General features: G+C 34.8%; 2 protein-coding genes and 1 non-coding gene across 10 annotated transcripts in view; 2 read left to right on the top strand and 1 right to left on the bottom strand.

The window, feature by feature from the left end:
• The window catches only part of NDUFAF5 (NADH:ubiquinone oxidoreductase complex assembly factor 5), a 36,820-nt gene extending 30,920 nt beyond the window's left edge, over nucleotides 1-5,900 (bottom strand). For 2 of the 6 annotated variants that reach the window (XM_024559391.4, XM_053926162.2), the window contains exons 1-2: nucleotides 5,602-5,657; nucleotides 3,389-3,429 (exon numbers count right to left, since the gene is read on the bottom strand). Coding sequence is in view for 1 of the 6 variants with exons in the window: in XM_024559389.4 (XP_024415157.1) it covers nucleotides 520-583; nucleotides 3,389-3,429; nucleotides 5,602-5,820 (324 nt within the window). In the remaining 5 variants the exon portion in view is untranslated. Of the gene's footprint in view, nucleotides 1-519; nucleotides 584-3,388; nucleotides 3,430-5,601 lie in introns of all 6 variants that reach the window. The other 4 variants (XM_045194489.3, XM_045194490.3, XR_008427063.2 and 1 more) reach the window with 3 other exon arrangements.
• Nucleotides 5,900-20,332, top strand: part of ESF1 (ESF1 nucleolar pre-rRNA processing protein homolog) — a 64,496-nt gene continuing 50,063 nt past the window's right edge. Inside the window, exons 1-7 of one of the 3 annotated variants that reach the window (XM_053926160.2) lie at nucleotides 5,900-6,004; nucleotides 7,323-8,000; nucleotides 12,757-13,148; nucleotides 13,718-13,831; nucleotides 16,410-16,510; nucleotides 17,422-17,574; nucleotides 19,836-19,950. In XM_053926160.2, the coding sequence (XP_053782135.1) occupies nucleotides 7,361-8,000; nucleotides 12,757-13,148; nucleotides 13,718-13,831; nucleotides 16,410-16,510; nucleotides 17,422-17,574; nucleotides 19,836-19,950 (1,515 nt within the window). In that variant the 5' untranslated portion in view covers nucleotides 5,900-6,004; nucleotides 7,323-7,360. Of the gene's footprint in view, nucleotides 6,207-7,322; nucleotides 8,001-12,756; nucleotides 13,149-13,717; nucleotides 13,832-16,409; nucleotides 16,511-17,421; nucleotides 17,575-19,835; nucleotides 19,951-20,332 lie in introns of all 3 variants that reach the window. The other 2 variants (XM_053926159.2, XM_053926161.2) reach the window with 2 other exon arrangements.
• On the top strand, nucleotides 18,025-18,191 carry LOC112304272 (U1 spliceosomal RNA). The gene has a single exon (XR_002974724.2). It is a non-coding gene; the product is annotated as a U1 spliceosomal RNA (small nuclear RNA).

Raw genomic sequence — 20,332 nt, 5'->3', positions numbered from 1 at the left:
TGGAATTCTACGCAGCAGAGAGAAAGAAGGAGCTTATACCCTTTGCAACAGCATGGATGAAACTGGAGAGCATTATGCTAAGTGAAATAAGCCAGGAAGTGAGGGACAAGTACCATATGATCTCACCTTTAACTGGAACATAAGCAATAGAAGAAAAAAGCAAACAAAATATAACCAGAGACATTGAAGTTAAGAACAATCTAACAATAGCCAGGGCGGGGGTGGGGGGTGGGGGCGGGGATAGTGGGAAGAGGGTATTACAGGAACTACTATAAAGGACACATGGACAAAACCAAGGGGGAGGGTGGAGAGGGGGGAGGGAGGTGGGTTCACCTGGGGTGGGGTAGAGGGATGGGGAGAAAAGGCATACAACTGTAATTGCATAACAATAAAAAAAAAAAAAAAAAAAAAGAAATTCGTGCTTCTGATATAATTCAAATATAACTGATTGGGAAATTCCTTCCTTAAAGTTAGCCTATGTTATTTCTCAAAGTAAACTGAATTATCAAATAGATATACCTTATTCAAATATTGTGCTATATAACCTCTTCCACAACCGACATCCAAAGCAAGGGGAAAATCTCTAAAAAACAAACACAGAAGTTATGTTTTGTCTGTAACAATACAGTCTATAAAATAATTATTAAGATCTCATTTTTCTTATAATTTACTAATTTGAAAGTGAATGCAACTTTTTAAAAGTTTTATCATCTCTCTTTTCTGCCTTCCAAGTTGTATGTACCAGAAAACATACCAGACAAAGTCTCTCTGGTCTAGCCATTCACAGGAACTCAGTCAACTGGCTTTCCCTATGGTTGTTCCATGACATGGATTCAAGAACAGATTTAGGAGGGTATTTTAATTTGATAATATATCCAGATAAAGAAAGAAAAGAAGTTAACATGAAAATACTCCACCTATCAGGAATGTACTAATTATTACTACTTCTCAAATTTGCTGAGGCAGTAGATGACTTAGATATTGTCATGTAAAATATCATGAAGTATCATATATTAAACTAAAAACAAAACACCAACTAAATAATAGCTTACTTTTATTGCACTCTTACCAGGTTTAGCAGTATGCTAAGTGTTTAGAGTTAAGTAAGTGAACACAAAGTCACTCAACTAAAAAGCAGCAATCAGAATTTGAATTCAGTCAGTTTGAATCCTGAACCAGAACCATTATCCCCTATGCTATGCTGTCTCCTCTAAATATATGACATCATACTAATCAGTACACACATCTAGTTGTAGGCCATAAATATATGAAAAATTTGTGGCAAGAAAACTTAAAAAAACCAAAAAAGTCCCTTCTCAGGTTTTTAAAAACCTGTTTCAATAATATAGAACACCAATGAGGCAAGAGATAGAATAGGAATGAGGAAGTCCTGAGACACTGCAACTGTAGTCACTCACTCAGCATCCTGATTACTGAGAATCACCTTGTGACACTTGGCAAGGAGCCACACTGGCACACCAGTTTCAGTTGACCATTTTGTGCCTTGTTATCCTAAATTAGCACTGCAGTCTCCACCACCAGCCAGGCCCTGCCCCCATGTGGGCAATCAAGGAGAATTAAGGGACCCAATAAAGCCTGCATCCTTTTGGCAGAAAGGGGCCATTCTCTGATCAGGGGTGGCCCGCTCCCATATCTTGGGAAGTGTACTTTTCTTAATAAATTTAGGTTGCTTCTCTTCTTGCTTTGCTTAACTCTGTGCAGTCTGTTCAATTCTTTGTTTGAAACCACCAAGAGCCTGAACCCTGTCTCCATCTGCAACACCAGTACACAACTGGAGAACCACTGGTGAGAAAGAACCATTTATTTACCTAATACCATCGATCTTAACTGTGAATACAGGTGGTGTGGCACCATAAAGTACACAGACTTCGAAATCAGATTGACTTGAATTAAAATTCTGGGCCTGCAATTTACTGGCACTGTGACCAGAGACAAGTGATTTAATCTTGCTGTAACTCCATCTCCCCAACCACAATATGTAAAAGTTATCATCTCCCTCAGAGTTGGTGTGAAAATTTTAGGAAATAGAGCATGTAAAGTATTTATCCAAGTACAAATGCTCAACAAAAGTTATTCTGAGTTATTATGATCATTGATTAAAGCAGTATTGTGTCTCAGATGACACAAATAAGACATTTAATAATCTGTGGGCTTAGTTTTTTAAAATCATCATAAGATCAGTACTGCAATAAACTACTCTTTCTAATAATAGAACACTAGTACAAGGACATTTAGACTGGTATTTTAAATAATTTAATTCCGAAGAGTTACTATTAGTTTAAGACACGCTTTTGGCCACAATCAGTTTTCTCTACAGATCATGTTTTGTTCAGTAGTATGACATAAAAAAATTGTGAAATTCAAACTGATTTGGAAAATTTGTTCTATTTATTAGATCACAGATGGACTAAAATCCAGTAAATAAGTGACTACAGTATAAAGAATCAGCTATTTAGATCTTTAAAATAATGCAACTAATGAAACAGATGAAATCGGGGCAAGTATTTGCAATAATGAAGCTTTTTGTTCTAACTTTATGAAATTAAATATTTCCAACACTTTAAGTAGCAAGGATATATCTAAAATACGATTGAGTCTGTGATTTTACAAAATTCCCTTTTTTAGACAAATGTAATAAATTCATCCCTTATTGGTCTAATTTAATGGGTATTTTTTTTTAAAGCAAAAAAGTGATTTACTAAGATCACAGAGCAATTCTACACAAAGCTATTACTTAACTGTGGTTCTCACCATGTAGTTATAAATTTGAATCTGTAAAGCTTTCCTTAAGCCTAATACAGAGCAATAAATCCATTAAGGTCTTAATAATTACTTGAAGAAAGTGTTCTTTTCTCAAATCTGCCTTTATATAATTATCATAGAACACTTACTGACATTAAGAATACTTAAGATAAGATGGCCAAAGTCTCTTATAGCCTAACTGGGAAACAAATCTAAGTAGACAGACTCTCCTTTGCATAGATGGTCAAAGATTCTGTTACTAATTTTAGTTAAACTTTGAAAGCCAGGTTTAGTAAATATTAAAAATTTACATGCAGTCAATTTTTTATCTCCATTTTTAGAGCTATCTTCCCATTACTGGCTTTTGGCTAAATCAAGTGGATCAGTCACTCAGGTCTGGAGCAAAGCTAAGCATGTGCTTCCATTCATTCTTTCTGTAGACAACAGTGAAGAACACTTGCTCTTCCAGACATGAAGCAGGAGGCTTAGAGAGGGGTTAAAATCACTAACCCTGGTAATAAATTCATCCAGATTCTGCCATTCCAGATATCGCACTCTCATCATCTAATTTCTCCAGTCTCCGAAGTTGATTGTATTTTCAAGTTACATGTTTATCATCACCTACCTGGCTATATCATATACACGGTCCGCAATCCGACTGCCAACCTAAATGATTGTAAGAGACAATGATGTACACAAATTAAGATGAGTAGGTTTCACAGAGAAGTGACATTCTTTTTCCAGTGTTCAACAACTTATACATTATTTATGTTTCAACATATTTGTAAGTACTTCCCTTTAATCCCCTTTTCAATGTGACCACAGTAATTTTCTTTTCAAATTCTAAACAGAAATACATGAAATAAAAATATCCCAGGAAAAAAATTGCAGCAAATTACTTCAGAAGTCAATTTAAAGGAAATCAAAACCAGACATATTCTACATATCTCCATTCTCTCTATGTATGTATACATGTATGTATGTATACATATGTATATATGGCCTTTACATTCCATGTGCTATAAGAGCACAAGGATGAAAATCAATAGGAACATAACAGGCACATAATTGTCCACGAATATTAGCTTGAAGTATATAAAAGTAAAAAAATTTATTAACTGGGGTGTATTACAGATCAATGTTTAAACTTTATCACTTAGTTAAAAACTCTATTATTTGATGACTACTTATAAATTTTGTGGAATTCCTAATGAGTAAACCTTTATGTGCAGTATTTGTCAATTAGAAAAAGTCAGCCAAATCTGAAGAAATCGCACTTCCCATCCCCTCCCCAATCCCACCTTAAATGAAAAGAGGTCATAAGGTAGGTGCTTCCTTTTGCTAGGCCAGCTTCATCTGGCAGGAATAGATGTGGGAGGCTCGTATTCCCCCCATTCTACTCATTCTCTCAGAAACACCCCGGAGTTTCTAGTAGGACCTAAAAACTCAGGACATATGTGTTTCTGCCTTGGGGAGAGGAGGGGGAGGGAGGGGGTATAGCAGAAATCTTTTCCCAGAGTCCACTTTGTATACCACGCCTAATATTATAAAAAGAACTCTCACATACTTTACTTCTGGTCGGTATACCCGCCACGCCGCAGTCAAACTGTAATCCAGGATTACAGTTGTCACGAACCCTAAGAACACAGCCAATCATCTGATCAGGCCAGGGCTTGCACAGAGCCTTGTCCAAAGCAGAGGCTCAGTAAGTGTTTGTTGCATTGGCTTGACCTTCAACTTCGCCCCACCTCTGAAAAAACAATTACTTAGGCCTGAGCTTAGTACTGCCCGTCCAAAGAATAGAAACCCTCAGTCTCTAGTCCATCTGGGCAGAGAGGAGAAGGTGTCTCGAAATCACAGACAAACCAGAGATCTTAATTTGATCTTCCTAAAAGAAAAACCAGATTTTATCACTACACTGCTTAAAACCATTCAACAGCCTCACACTCTTCTACAGGAGTGTTGGCCAATATAAAAACAGTAAGAGCTACATATGCAATTAAAATTTTTCTGGTAGTCACTTTACATTAAAAGGAAACAGGAGAAATTAATTTTAACATATTTATTTAACCCAATATATCCAAAATATAATTCCAACATGTAATCAATAGTTATTAGTGAACTATTTTACATCCTTTTTTACACTAAGTTACTGAAATCCAGTACACTTTACACTCACAGCACATCTCAATTGAACTAGCAACATCTGAAATGCTCTACAGCTACATGTGGACAGTGATTACCATATTAAATGGGCAGCTGAGATAAAGAACAAAATCCAAAATTCTTACCGCCTAGGGCTCTAATAACCTGGGCCCACCCTGACCTCCACTCCCCCTTTCACTGTAGACCTCAACGGTGCCCTTTTGGCCCCAGAGGCTCTGCATTTGTCTTTCCCTTTGCCTATAAGGCTTTCTTCCCCAGACCCCAGATGTCGGCGTGGCTAATGCCTCATCCTATCGTCTGCCTGAGCTGCCTCCCTGACCATTGCAGTCACTACACCACTTCACTTTTATTATCTCCACTAACTTCTTTAGTTGACACCACATTTTTTATTCACTGTCTGTCTCACCTCCCACAAGAATGAAACCTCAAGAAGGCAGCGGTCTACTTTGCTCTGGACACACGAAGGTAAGAAGGTAGGAAAAAAGGGACGGAGGGGGGGAAATGAATGAATAGCACCCTACAAATATCCAAGCCCCCTCCGTGATTACAAAAGAGGCCCAGAAAGAAGGGCGCTTCTCAAGGACACATCGCGAGGTGAAGTCCGTGGGTTCCTTGCCGGGGGCCCGAAGCCGAGGCTCGTCGTCGCCTTCCTCCGCTATCCCGCGGACTCACCTCCTCCCTCACGTAGTCAAACTTCAAAGGGTCGGGCTGCCGGGCCGCCCAGTTCTTCTGCTTCCTCTTCAAATCCCGGTCGAAGATATTTAGGGCTCTAGGCGAGGCGCTGCCCAGCGAAGAGACGCCAGAGGCAACCTTTCTGACTCCAAGGTTCTTCCCCAGGACCGTCGCCGCCGGAGGTCGGCGCCACTCTAGCCAGAGGCGAGTCAGCCGCATCTTTTCGGACGACGCCTTTTGATGGCGTGCCGATCGTGCGCATGCGCCGCGACAACGTCTACTACTCTAGAGTTCTGCGCCGAGAGTAAGTAGTTTGGCCCATTTCGCGAGCCGTTGCGGCGGAGCGTCACGCGGAGAATTGTGGGCGCCGTCCCACGTGAGACTTGGAGAAGGTTCCTAAGAGGTGAGGGTTGTAGGGTTCAACTAGAACTGTGAACCGGGCAGAACCAGTTTCTGACAGGAATCGTGAGGGTTGCACCCTCCCTCCTTGCCTTTCTGGACTTATCAGGGTCATTTCGAGGGACCTCAGTCCAATAGCAGCGTCCTGACGTTTGGGAGATAGGGGATTCATTCCGGGACCACCCTGGTGTTCCCCACTTTAGAAGGTGGGTAAAGGGGGAGGGTGGACTGCGAAGATGAGGGCGGGCGTTGGAGGTGAGGTCAGGTCGCCTTCCAGTCTCTGAATATCTGATTTTTTCTGAGTACTTTCGTTCTAAACGTGTGTGTGCGTTGCCTCTGGTAGTTGGATGAGATGATACCTACCTCGTAAGGCTGTTCGGAGGGTTGAATGCTTTAACACATCTAAAACTGTTGGAACACTACCTGATAGGCCATGATTAATACTTTTGGATGTGCAAGTAGTTTATTTAAACCTTTGATTTTTCTTGGTGTATGAAATTGTTTTCAATTTTTAGGAAAATATAGCCTTATCGTCGAGCCTTGCTGTTGAAACAAAGTACCACTAGCCTGTTTGATTCGTTACTTTTTGCTCCTAATAATCGGCGACTTTTGACTCTTTGCAAAAATCAGATCTAGAGATACCAAACCATTAAGTGACTATTTTCAAGAAACAGTACTAATTGTATACACACGTATTCCAGTATGTTTGGGGGTGGGAATTCGCCCATTTGAGCCTTGGTCATTTCTAGAATAATAAATTATAGGAAGATTTGATATTTATTAACTACAGTGAGACTTCATCTGCTTCTTGGAGGATGGTTGGATCTAAAAAGAGAAGCTTGTGAGCTACATCTGACTCGATTTTGGTCTGTTTTGTTATGAGATTAGTCTTTTAGAATTAAAGGCGCTTGAAGGAGCATGAGGTAAGAACTAACAGAGAGTAGGACCAGATTGTGAAGGAAAAAATGAGACCAGATGAGGCTTGGGGGTTCTTAATTACATTAGCTTTTAACTTGTAATGCATACAGGTATACAAACAAATACAGAAACTGAATGCAGTTGGCTAGTAAGCATTATCCCTGGAATTCTGCTTGCTTTTGCCTTAAATTTATTTCTTTGAATGCTCTGTAACTGAAAGAAGATACTGTGATAGTTTTTGGTTTTCTGCATGTGACTCAGAATAAGTTCCTAAATGAAACTAGACTCGTTACCTTTATTTGCATTTAACTTAAACTATATTGTGAATTAATATTTTTCCCAAAACATCTTATTTAATTATATTACTGCCTCTTCATTATTGTAACATTTGTTTTATTTTTCAGATTTGGTTTCAAGTACTTGTCCAGTCAGACATTTAAAAATGGCGTTTAAACAAGAAGTAATGAGTGACCAGCGGTTTAAGCGGGTTACAAAGGACCCAAGATTTTGGGAAATGCCAGAAAAGAATCGAAAAGTCAAAATTGACAAGAGATTTCGAGCAATGTTTCATGACAAAAAGTTCAAGCTGAATTATGCTGTGGATAAAAGAGGACGCCCAATCAACCACAGCACTACGGAGGACTTGAAACGCTTTTACGACCTTTCAGATTCTGATTCAGATCTCTCTGGTGAAGATAACAAAGCTTTGAACCAGAAGGAAATAAAGAAGAAAAAAAAACAGAAAAATGAAATAGAGTCAAAAAATGTAGTTGAGGAGAAAAAGAAAGAAACCAAGAAAATTAACCAAAAGTATTCTGGAAATAAAAACAATTTAGATAACTCGGACATAATTCAGAAAATGAACATCTCCTGTAAATCGAAGAAGGTAGATTCAAAAATAAGTCCCAAGAAAGATAGTGAAGAATTTATAACAAAAAGTACAAAACGGAAAAAAAAAAATTTTCAACATAATACAGACTTGTGTCCCAAAGGAATAGTAAGGACAGTAGACTCAGGCACTTCCGAAATTGTGAAATCTCCCAAGATTGAGTATTCTGAAACAGGAAGAGAAATGCAGTCAGGTTTGTTGGAAAAAAATTAAGGATTCTTTGGTAGTATTTATATTTATTATGATCTTTTAAAAATATAAACATATAAGTATTTTTATATTCTACGAATTATCAAGTGCTTATTTAGAAGTATAAAGATATAAAAGAAATATATAATCATTATTTTTGATTTGGTGCTATAATATCTAGAAGAGATACAAAAATTTGAGTCTGGAGGTTAAACAAATTTGGTTTGTGATGGGCACTAGTGAAAGCTGTATGCTCTAATCAGATAAAAGTGTTGTGTTCTCATCAATTGATAAGAGTTGTGCCTGAAAAAGGTAATAGAGTTGGGTACTCATTCATTATTTCATTCAGCTACTTTTAGTGACTCCTATTTGACAGACAGGACATGAGTAAGACACGGTTCCCGTCTCAGGGCTACTGTTAGCACATATAATGCCTGTGAAACTTAAAGGTATGCCCTTTGTGAACACACAGAGCTTAGAGTTTGGTGAGAAAGAGCATCTTTAACTGAAGCAACAGGTTCTTTTTCCTTGAGCAGACGCTGAGCCTTCCTTCACAGTGTGTAGCTTGGTGAGTGGAGTGTGGTCTTGGTTTTAGCCCATCTTACCCCTTTGCAGATCCTCTATTGCAAAAACTAGCTTGGTAAACTATCCAGTGGCTCTGTTGCAAGCAGCACTTCCAGTCACCCCAGTAAATTCAATTTTTTTAAAAAAGCACTGTCCAATAGAAATACGTAATTTTGAATTTCACATTAAAAAGTAAAAAAGGTACAGGTGAAATTAATTTTATTAACATTTAAATATGTTAACATTAAAATGTTAACATACTAACATTTAACCCAGTATATCAAAAATTATTCCAGTGTGTAATCAATATAAAAATCAATGAGATATTTTATGTTCTTTTTCATGATGATCTTAAGTTAGATGAACTACATTTGAGGTGCTCAGTTGCCACATGTGGCTGCTAGCTACCATATTAGAGAACACAGATACAAGGCAGAAGAGATTGGAACCATAATAGGAAACAGAATAATTATAAGATCCATAAAATATGTTCAGCAGAGGACTATGAGAATTCCGAAGAAGTTATTCAAGATAGAGTAATCAGAAAAGTTCATAGACGAAGTGTTATTTTGGTAAGGGTTTGGAAAAATTTGGAGACAAAAATTTGGAGTTTTATACATGGAAAACTTTCTGAGCAAAGATATGGTTAGGCATGTTCAGAAGAGATCAGTATCCCCATTTGATTAGATAATAAGGTCTCTGAAGGGGTGAGTGGATGATACAGCTAGAAATGGCTGTTTGGAACTAGATAAGAAATTTTATTCTAGTTCATATTTACATGTTTACTAACCTTGTTAAAATGTTTTGTTACCTCTAGCAGCAGGACATTTTGAGTTTAGTTCTTGCTGATCATTGATGTAAACGAAAATTGGTGATATTCAGATAAGTCAGACAAAGACTAATTTTGATTACAGAAGCAAAGGAGGGTAGGCATGAGAAAAAGGCAGAGAGAAGTCTTTGCAGGCTGAGATCACATTGGGAAGGTAGAAAGTATTGGGCAGTGGAAGAGTTCCATATAGCAGGGATTAGTGGGTTAGAGGTGGAGTCACATTCCATGTATAGTGGAACCAAGCAGCAAACAGGTTAAGAAAAAGGGATAGGAGTCTGATTACTGAAATTGGAGAATAAGAATCAAAATGAGAATACACAAGACTGGTTTGAGTTTGTGAGGTAAGTTAGTCTAGCAGCCTTTAAATTTCACTAGATTTAGGGCACTGGATTAATATAACCATAGATATTTGGGTTAATTTTACAGAGTCTTTACATATCTGTGTTTAATTTTCTCAATAGCCACAAGAAATTAATGTATATTAGTCAGAAAAGAGGGCTAAAATGATTTGTGTGAGGATACACAGAGCTGAGTCTGCAACTCAAGTCTTTGAATATTTCTACCCCGCCACATTGCTTGTTGTAGTTTAGAAAAGGCATTATCTGTAAGTAGAAATGAAGGGACTCCATGTATGACCTTCTTTCATTCATTATTGATTGTTCAGTTGTCATTCAAGCAACTACTGTACGCCAGGATTTTTTTAATAACTATTAACTAAAGGTGATGTGAGGAGATGCAGTGTGGTATTATGTGTCATTTTAAAATGTGCCTAGCACCCACACCCCTGAGAATTTATTTAAAGCAAGTAATTGGATATGTGTGCCAAGAATATACATTATAGCATTGTTTTTACATTTAAAATGGTAATATAAATCATTAGGGGATTGATTAAGTAAGTTATAGTACATCCAAACATGACAGTGATATATGCAGTTTTCATAATGGTTATAAAATAGCATAAATTGTATGACCAGCTACTTAAAAATAAATCAGTGGATATATCATAGAAAACAAATTTAGGGAGTTATCTATGAAAATAACTATCCAGTTATCTCTGAATGAAAAATTGCTAGTCATCTTTTCTTTCTTTAACTGTATTTTCTTTAATTTTTTTAAATGAGCATTTATTACTTTTATCAGTTGGGAAATGATAAAGCATGTTTTTTTTCAAGTAGCTGGATAAGTAGTAGTGTTTATAATCACTACTAGAGCAGTACCATTTAAGAATAAAGGTAATCCCACATCATCTAGCATAAAGCTTTGTACATGGTGAGCTATGAGGAAAAATTTAGTGAATACTCTGAATGTATTTGATGCTGTCAAAAATACTAAAATACTAGATCTCTTTAAATTTCCCATGTATCACACCCAATGTTGGATAAGTAGTACCGCAGTCATATGAAAAGATGTCATGTGTAAGATGTTACTCAAAAATATTTGTATGTTAGTAATCACATATTTATACCAGCATCTTAAAAAATTATAAATACTACATTTGTGATTTCAGGGTTATTATTTAAAACAAAGGTAATACTTAAAATTCAATTTAAAATATTAAATTTAATGAAAAATATGGTGACGTGCAAAGTAATACTTGAGAAATATTGGAATAGTAGATAGAGCTAGGTCCTCAAGGTGTTATTTCTGAGCATATTGATTAAAAGTGAATTCTGTAACATTCTTTCACTATTATGATAGTGTTTTTCCAATCCCATATACATAACTTATAATAATACCTGTTTTTTGGCTTTTTTACATCTACTTGCTAGCTATATTTTATACTCCCACTCTCTTACTGTTCTAAAAGCCTATATCCTACTTTTCCTCTTAAAGAACAAAACCCCTACCATTTAGTTTCAGGTCATATGTCATCTTTGTGAAGCCTTATTACAGATTCCTCTCTGCAGGCAAATTTAGATGTGTCTCTCTGTGATACTTTAGAATATCGCTTCATAAATTAGCAAATGATTTCTTTTTGTTTATCATCAGGAGCATGGGGTCATATTACAAATCATCTCTCTTTTCCCTTGCTCAATACTTTGTACATAGTAGATACTCAATAATAAATATTTGTCAATGAATGACTATTACAAGGTTATAGGACCAAGAGAAAAACAAAGTTCCAATTTCATTCCTAGTCTTAAACTGTTTAAGTTCCAACTTAAAGATCAGTAAAACATATAAGATATATCTATATTATATATACATACAGTAGACTGAAGCATAATGATTTTAGAAGTAGAAAATGAGCCCTTTTAGAATTGTGAGGGCTAAAAATATCTAATTTAAGTGAAATCATCTTTCACTCTTCATATTTTGCTAAGTATAGGTTAGTTACAAAGTTCAAGATTTAGCAGAAAAGTTGAATATATATTAACTTTAGTACAATATATGTACCTAAAATTAGTATATTACTCTTCATAAATGATATCATTCACATCACAACTTGTTATCATAACACATGAACGAGTCAAAAATTTTGTCTCTGAGACTTTCCAGAGCTGTAGACTCTACATAGTCTTATTGCTGTGTCTTCTTAGATGGTTCAAAGGCACTTCCAATTCAACATAGCCAAAACTGAACTGATATCTATCTGCCTCTCCCAAACGAACAAATTGGTTCTTTCCCGACATTGCCCCACCCCAAGTTTTGGTCACTGATTACTGTTTGTTTTACTTCCTGACTCTGAAAGTCAGAAGTGACTCCATTCTCTTCTCTACATTTCTACTGCCACCAATTTGGTGCTATCTTCATTTCTTTCCGTAAGTACGTACTGCACTTTTCTCTATTCACATCCACTCTTGGCTCCCTCCAGTAAGTTTTCTTCAACATAGTCAAGGTGATCTTCTCAGTAGGCATATCAGGTATCTTTCTATTAGGGGATCTTTTCATATGCTTTTCTGGTTGTTTGGACCATTTCCCTAATACGTTCGTTAAACTTTATTTACTTAATTCTTCATCCTTCAAGTAGCAATTTACAGCATTATATAACATTTCTACTTTGTACCTACCCTAGTTCTAATTATATGTTTTAAATATGTATTGATATGATTGATTTTATTTGATCAGTATCTGTCCATCTATCCTCTTTACTCACCTGGAGGTTCGTTGAGGGCACTGATTGCTTCTCTTTTGCCAGGGATTGTATATTGAGTGTCTAGCAGACAGCAAGCACTCCAAAAAAATTGAATGAATGTATGAATCTACTATATGACCTGGTCTATTTGGTAACTTGGTTAGGCATGAATTATTGCTGAATTTATGTTTTCCTTTTTTCTCTTTTCTAGAAATTATACTTTTACTGGATTTCAGTTTAATTCAGTGTTTATATAGTCTCTTAATTTCTCCTTTGTTTGCCTATTTGCAGTTGTTCCACTCATAGTGGCAAGACACAGTGATGGTTATGAAAAGTCAGCAGGTGATAAAATGTTTGATAAAGATGCTCTGGAGGAAGATTTAGAAAGTGCTAGAGGAATAGGAAGTGATGAAGAATCTGAAGATGGAATTACAAGCATTGGCAGAGATTCAACTGATGATGATAACAATGATGAAGGTGAAAATGATGAGGAAGAGGAGGATGAAAATGATGTTAGTGAGGATGAGGATGAAAGTGACAGTGGCCCTGATCTTGCAAGAGGTAAAGGAAATATAGAAACTAGCTCTGAAGATGAAGAAGATATGGCAGATCTACTTCCAGAGGAATCTGGTTTTGAGCATGCTTGGAGAGAACTAGATAAAGATGCTCCTCGGGGTGATGAGGTAATCTTTTGAATAAATGAGATCATTTGTTAAGACACAAGTAGTTTTTATGGATGGCAATGATGTCATTAAATTAACTGGGAAAAACTTTATTGCTAAATAATCCTCTTGATGACGATTCTGATTAAAACCTCGATATGGAACATGTCTATATAAATTTGATGTCTGTTCAAGGAAATAAGGAAGTTCTACATAAATAATTAAAAATCACATTAAATTTTTAGAAAGTAACTTGAATTCAGATCCTATTGCACCTGTTAGAAATGCTGCAGGGTGCCATACTCAACTTCCTTCTTTATGGATGGTTGGCAAAATAATTTAGCAGACTTGGTAGTTAAAAAATCAGCTCATCATGATTCAAGAACTGCCAAGTAATAGGAAATACTTTCTGTTGACAGTTTTACTATCATGTGATCTAAAGTTGTCTTTTATATATTGAAACTCCTTAGATAAATATTACATTGATGATTTCAGAATTCGGGAGAAAGAAGGCATTGTATTTTTAGTATCTTTATTTTGCAGGCATTGGGAATGACAGATTATGTAATATAAAATTTTTCTCCTTTTAGATTACACATCGATTAGCAGTTTGCAACATGGACTGGGATAGATTAAAAGCAAAAGATTTGCTTGCTCTGTTCAATTCATTTAAACCTAAAGGAGGTGTTATATTCTCTGTAAAGGTGAGAATTGATTTCACTTTGAAATAAATATTTCTAAGCATTTTAAATTCATTTTCATTTTTTTAAGTCATAGTTTTTCTTTTAAAGAAAATAATTTATCTGGAAATTGTTTAGTAAAGTTCGGTGTGAAACTGATATAACAGATATAATAAAGGAAAGGACAAGTAAAATTATTATTGATGGGCTATATGATTGTAAATTTAAAAACCTAAATAAATCAATAGGGAAGCTATTATAAGCTGAGTAAAGGGACAAGATGTAATGTAAATATTTAAGAAAGAAATTGCATTCCTTTTTACCAGCGTTAACCAATTAAGAAAATATCCTATTTTTATTAGCATCAAAAACATATACAATCCTTGGGAATTAGCTTAGACACATGACCTATATGATGTAAATTATAATACTGGATAAATTTGAAAAATTTAAGTTTTGAGATACCATATTTTTAGCATTGTGCCAGCATTGTGATTAAGAATTCAGGCTTTGCAATATGACAGACCTATGTTCAAATCTTTTTTAAAATTTGTTTGTTGTTTTTTGGGGGGTTGGGGTTCAAATGTTGATTCTGATAAACACTGTGTGACCTTGGACGTTTTATTAATCTCTCAAATTTGTTTTCTTATCTGACAAGTAGATATAACAACACTTCTTCCTACTGTAGTTACAAGGATTGAATGAAAAGGATCTCGTGCTGAGTATTTAGTACAGTATTTGAAGCACCTCTAAATAATTGGTTGATTATTTAAAGATGTTCTACAGTTTTAGTGTAGCTTCAATCAAAATTTAGTTCAAATGAAAGTTAAGGGAAAGGATACCAATAATCACCTAAAAGAATAAACAAGTAAAGATGACTAATGAATTTTTGAGATACCATAACAGTATAAAAGGACCCTACCAGTTACAATATCTAAACATTTTATAGTGCTATGAAAATTAACAGTTTTGGGTAAAAATGAGAAAAATTAATGGAATGACACAGATAAAAAGAAGAGTTTAAATGATGAGTTAAATTATGGTATTGAGATAAGTCTTTGTATAGAGAACTTATACAAAGATCCCCACCTCATAAAAGGCCCAAATAAAATAAACTCCAAATGAAGTAAAGGAAAAAAATTAGAAATCTAACCACAAAAACAGAATTGTGTTTTTGTTAAATCTTGTGTTTCAGGAGATTGGTAGTAGAAACTTCTAGATTTAAAAAGGAGAAAAAACACAAAGAATCAACAGATGTGATTATATATGTATTTTAAAATTCTACATCAAAACCTAGTATGTGCAACTCAAAGCAGTAAAAGAAACTCATATTCCCTAATTGATTTATGCGTATGTTAGGGAATTGCATATTTCACACATTTTCAAAAAAAATGTATTACTTAAGTGTATGTTAAGCCCAGTAGTGTCAGCCAATGCAAATTAACATAATTATATTTCTTGACTCTCAAAAGTAGCCAAGATACAAAAGTACCAAATCCTAGTAAGGATAAATCCTTTTTCTTGTACCCAAGACTACATCTAATCTACATGATAAGATTGTCATCAGTTCCTTTCTATTGGGTTGGCCAAAAAGTACATTTAGTTTTTTTCATAAAATAAAAGACATTTTTCATTTTCACCTATAACCTTATTGATGTGGATATTTTGAGTATGTCGGCCATCTCCCACTATTGGCTTCTAGTGGGTAGAGTCCAGGGGTGCTGCTAAATATCTTCCAATGCCTAAGACAACTCCACAGCAAAGAATTATATGGCCAAAGTGTCAATAGTACCAAAAAGCTCTGCCAACCACTTTTGATACGTTCAGTCATAGCACCTTCTTTATATACTGCACAAATCTTTGTGTTTCAATTGAATTTTTGCCTTTCTTGAAATGTTAAAGCATAATACACCAAAAATGTTGTGTATCTTCTTCTATCTTCAGTATTAAAATAGCTGCACAAAAAATTCACCAATTTTGATGTTTTTTTTTTAAATGCATGATGATATAACAGCTGTCACAATACAATCTGAACAAAATTATTTGGAATGAAGTTAATGACAATTAAGCACTACTAGAGCCATTATACAGAAAAAAATTAAATGTACTTTTTGGCCAACCCATTATTAAAAGGAATGTCTTTAAGAAAAGCATTGAATAAATGATATGACTTAGAGATTAGGTGAGTATTACAAAAAAATTTTTCTTCATTATGTTTTATATATTTCTTTAATAATGTGTGTTTTATGTAAACTAGTTAATCCAGTCATTTTTCACGTGTGTATTTGCATTGAGTTCCTTGAGCTTAGAATCTTGTTTTGTTTTTCTTGATTTTTCCCTTGGAGCCTTGAACCATCTTGTTCCAGTTGATGTATGGAGATGTTCTATTTTTGTTCCCAAATCCCACATCTGTTACTCTCCAGCTGGAGTGACTATTTTTAAGAAGATTCCTCAGGATGCTTTAGCTTCCTATAGAGGGTTTGGAAGTGAAGTCATCCTTGCTGTTTGCATTTGTAAATTAAAGTTACTGACCTTGACAGGTCTGGATGTTAAAAGAAAAGGAAAATATTAATTACATTTATCTTACTTTTTCTGTGTTTAGATATATCCTTCGGAGTTTGGAAAGGAGAGGATGAAGGAAGAACAAGTTCAAGGACCAGTAGAATTATTAAGTATTCCTGAAGATGCCCCTGAAAAGGACTGGTATTAAATCACTATAGATAATAAAACTAAACCTTTAAGTTCATGTTAATGATTCAGAATTCTAGTCACTTTAAAAGGTAGGACTAAAGTTACATATGCCATTCAAAGTTAAAACAGCTTGCAGAGTAGATGAAAGTCTGTCAGAAGTGGCACACTATTCCAACAATATTTTGTGCGTGTATTTCTATTTCTGTATTCATGAAAATAATTATTACCTTTTTTGTGGGATGTTACTTTCCATATAAGTAGCATTGAAACTATTTGTGTTAAAATTACTAATCTCGTCTAATTGAGTATTAAATACAAAAATAGAAGAGTGATAAGAAGTTCTTTGCTGCGATAATATAAAATAGAAAAAATTAAGGCAGTTCTTAAACCACTAGGTGGAGCTACATGTGCACTTAATAAAGGTGGTGGTTAAATACTGTAATATTGATGGCAGAAGAGAAAAGATGAAGACCTTCAAAGAATATGTTGTAGTTAAGAGAAATTAAATTTATAACTATTTAGACTTGACAACACAATTTCATAACTATTTCTAATGCTTTCTTACTATATTTTATAATGTAGTACTTGTCTATCAGTTTTTCTTGAGAAGGGTATACATGGTACCAAAATTAACACACACAAAGAATAACTGATTGAGAATTAATCATAGGTAAGCATATGTAATTCTTATACTCTCCTTTTCCAGATATTAAATTCCAAACAAAATACCTATTTTGTACCTTGTCAAAATAATAAATTGAACTAAAGTTTTAACATTCATAAAGGCAAAGTCATAAAGGAAGGATGGATTGGTATGGAAGTTGTAATGTATTTTTCTTGAAACAATTGCATTTATTCTTTAAAGGGAGATAGGTATTTGTGTTTCTGTGTAAGTAATCTTAAATGATTTTTTCCCTTCTTAGGACCTCTAGAGAAAAATTGAGAGATTATCAATTTAAACGACTGAAGTATTATTATGCAGTAGTAGACTGTGATTCTCCTGAAACAGCTGCTAAAATTTATGAGGATTGTGATGGCCTGGAATTTGAAAGTAGTTGTTCATTTGTAGATCTAAGGTAATCCAGTGTGTGTTTTACCAATTTAATCTCGTAGTAAACATGAGTACAAGAAAAAAAAAATATTAGAACTGGTAGTGCCCTGTGCTGTTTTATATTCTAAAAGAGGATTTTTTGCTTTTGGATGAACTCTGTCCTATGGAACATCACTCTTAAGAAAGAAAACTGGAATGAGAAAATGACAAGGTATTTTCTATGAGCCACCCCACATTTATGTCCTTTCAAATATGTTGGCTCTGTTTTTAAGATAATGGGTTATGTGTAGTGATACTTCTTTGCAACTGTCTTTTAGAACTAGGAACCAGGTGAATTACTTTTATTTTTAAGTCACATTAAAGTGGGGAGGAAAGGAATTTGCTAATAAACTGGTACCTCAAGATCTGTGCTGTCCAATACAGTAGCCACTAGTCATATCTGGCTATTTAAATTTATTTAACTAAAAATTTTAAAGTACTTAGCTGGCAGTGGAGATACCATGATTACAGAGGTAGTTTTCCCAGTGCAAGGCTTATCCATTGCACTCAGGATGTGCTGACCCTTGCAATTTCCCCAAATATGGGAAACCTGCTGCATAATTTGTGGTAGTAGGAGACTGCGAAAAAAAATTTTTTTTCATTTTAAATCCATTTGCTTAGACACAGAATATTGCCATCAACATAGAAAGTTCTATTGGACAACACTGTTCTAATGCTGCTCAGTAAGTAAATGAATGGAATTGCTGGCATTGTCTTCAGACTTGGGCATTATTTTCACCATGTGCTCAGGTTTCACTGACCCAGAGCTGAAAACCTTTAGGTGGTTGTGAATGTCCATTCTGAGGACCATTTTATCATTAGCCTAGTCCTTTGGAACCCAGTAAACCATTCTACTGTGACACTTCAATAGAAACCACTTCTTTGTATGCAGGTTTGTTAGAGGCTTTGTTCTCAAAATGAAATGTTTTGGAAAAAAATGCATCAGTTCATAGTCACTATGGCTTTCATACTTCAAAGGCATTCCAACTGGTAGAAAAATTACAAATAAAAATTTTGGAATTGATATTTTGGGGTAAGACTTTAGTGAGCTTAAATATATAGCTAGAAGGTCATATCTCGTGAGGCACCTATTTCCTTCTCTTTTCTGTTAACAATTTCAATAGGAGATGGTTGTTTGGAATGTTTACATAGTAGTTACCAAACATTTGTTAGAATGTCATACTCTGGTTAGTGTGAATTGATGTTAACATACTCTCTTCAGGATTGTTCTGTTCTTTCTGTTTCCTTTTTGGGACATTTCCATGCAGTGTTAGGATAAGCTCTGGCAGTGCCTAGAAAATCAGATCAGTGACCATGGAAAAATTTACATTCACTGTTTTATTTTGTCATATATAAAAGAAAATAGAGTTTTCTACTGCCATCCTGTGATCCAGGAAAGCCTTTTCTCATCTGCCCCAAAATACAAAAGCATGCATATTAGTAACAGTTAGATATATTAAGCTCAAAAACAAATGTATTTGTTTTTCTTTTACTGAGTGTGTTCAAAAGTATAGCTGTAGGAGGATGTTATATAGATGTAATGAACCTTAATTACCCATTCCTACCCCCAAAAATCATTTTTGATGGAATATACAGCATATGCTATTCTTGAGGAATTAAAATCTTTGTAAGTTTCAAAAGCTGAACATAGTAATCATGGATTATTTCTGCTTCCCCAGCATCCCCAATTCCTTCTTAGCCTAATGCCTAAGAATTGCCTAACAATTATAATCACTAATTTACATTTAACAGCTATCTATTTGTGGGAAAAAATTTTAAGATGAGATTATTAGGATTTTTTAGTCTTGAAGATTCAGGTTAAGCTTTTCTGTATTTTCAGTAACACCTCATGTGTATGATACTTTATATTCAGAAAACTTAACCATTAATAATTCTGTTTGATCTTCAGAATATTATGTCCAATGACTATTCTAACAGGAGTCTAAGTCTTTTGAAACATGAGGGATCCATGTGTGTTTACACCTGACTCATTAGCTGACTCCTAATGCAGGGTTTCTCCCTACACAGAGTTCTCTTAAATTTAATGGAATTACAGATTTATAGTTTATGAATTGCAGAAATTTTGTGCCAAGGTTATTTCTAACATTGTTTGCCTCATCTACATGTGCGTTCTGTAGAAACTTTTATAGGGTATGTGTGTATAAACTACAACTAATTAGAAGAGAATCTAAGCTGTGGTTGTTTATTACTGCAGCATATGTTTAAGTAAATTTGTTTGCTTCTTAGGTTTATACCAGATGATACTACTTTTGATGATGAGCCCAAGGACGTAGCCTCAGAAGTGGATTTAACAGCATATAAACCAAAATATTTCACATCTTCTGCAATGGGAACATCAACGGTATTTCTTAACTTTTAGAAATGTGTAGCTGGACTTTAAGACTTTGTGTACTATTTACTACAGCATATTTAGAAATGGACAATATTCAAAAGTTTAATACACAAGTACAAATAAAATGAGATACAGGTGTATTTGCATTCTTATCTACCATATCTGTTTGAACCTATTTACAGATTTTTGTTATGCTTTTAAGCCTGAGTCAGTTACCTACCTGCAAATGTTTGTTTTTTCTCTTCTCTCTTTTCCATACACTTTTAATCAACTAGATTGTTTAATAAGTAACATACTAGTTATTAATATTCTAGGGAATAATGTGAAGGAGGTAGTGGGAAGATTACCACAAATTCCAGTTAAAACAAAACTAATCAAAATTTAGAATAGG

The sequence above is a fragment of the Desmodus rotundus genome, chromosome 6 (genome assembly GCF_022682495.2).
Source record: "Desmodus rotundus isolate HL8 chromosome 6, HLdesRot8A.1, whole genome shotgun sequence".
Lineage (NCBI taxonomy): Eukaryota > Metazoa > Chordata > Mammalia > Chiroptera > Phyllostomidae > Desmodus > Desmodus rotundus.
This window is presented reverse-complemented; position numbering and strand designations above follow the sequence as displayed.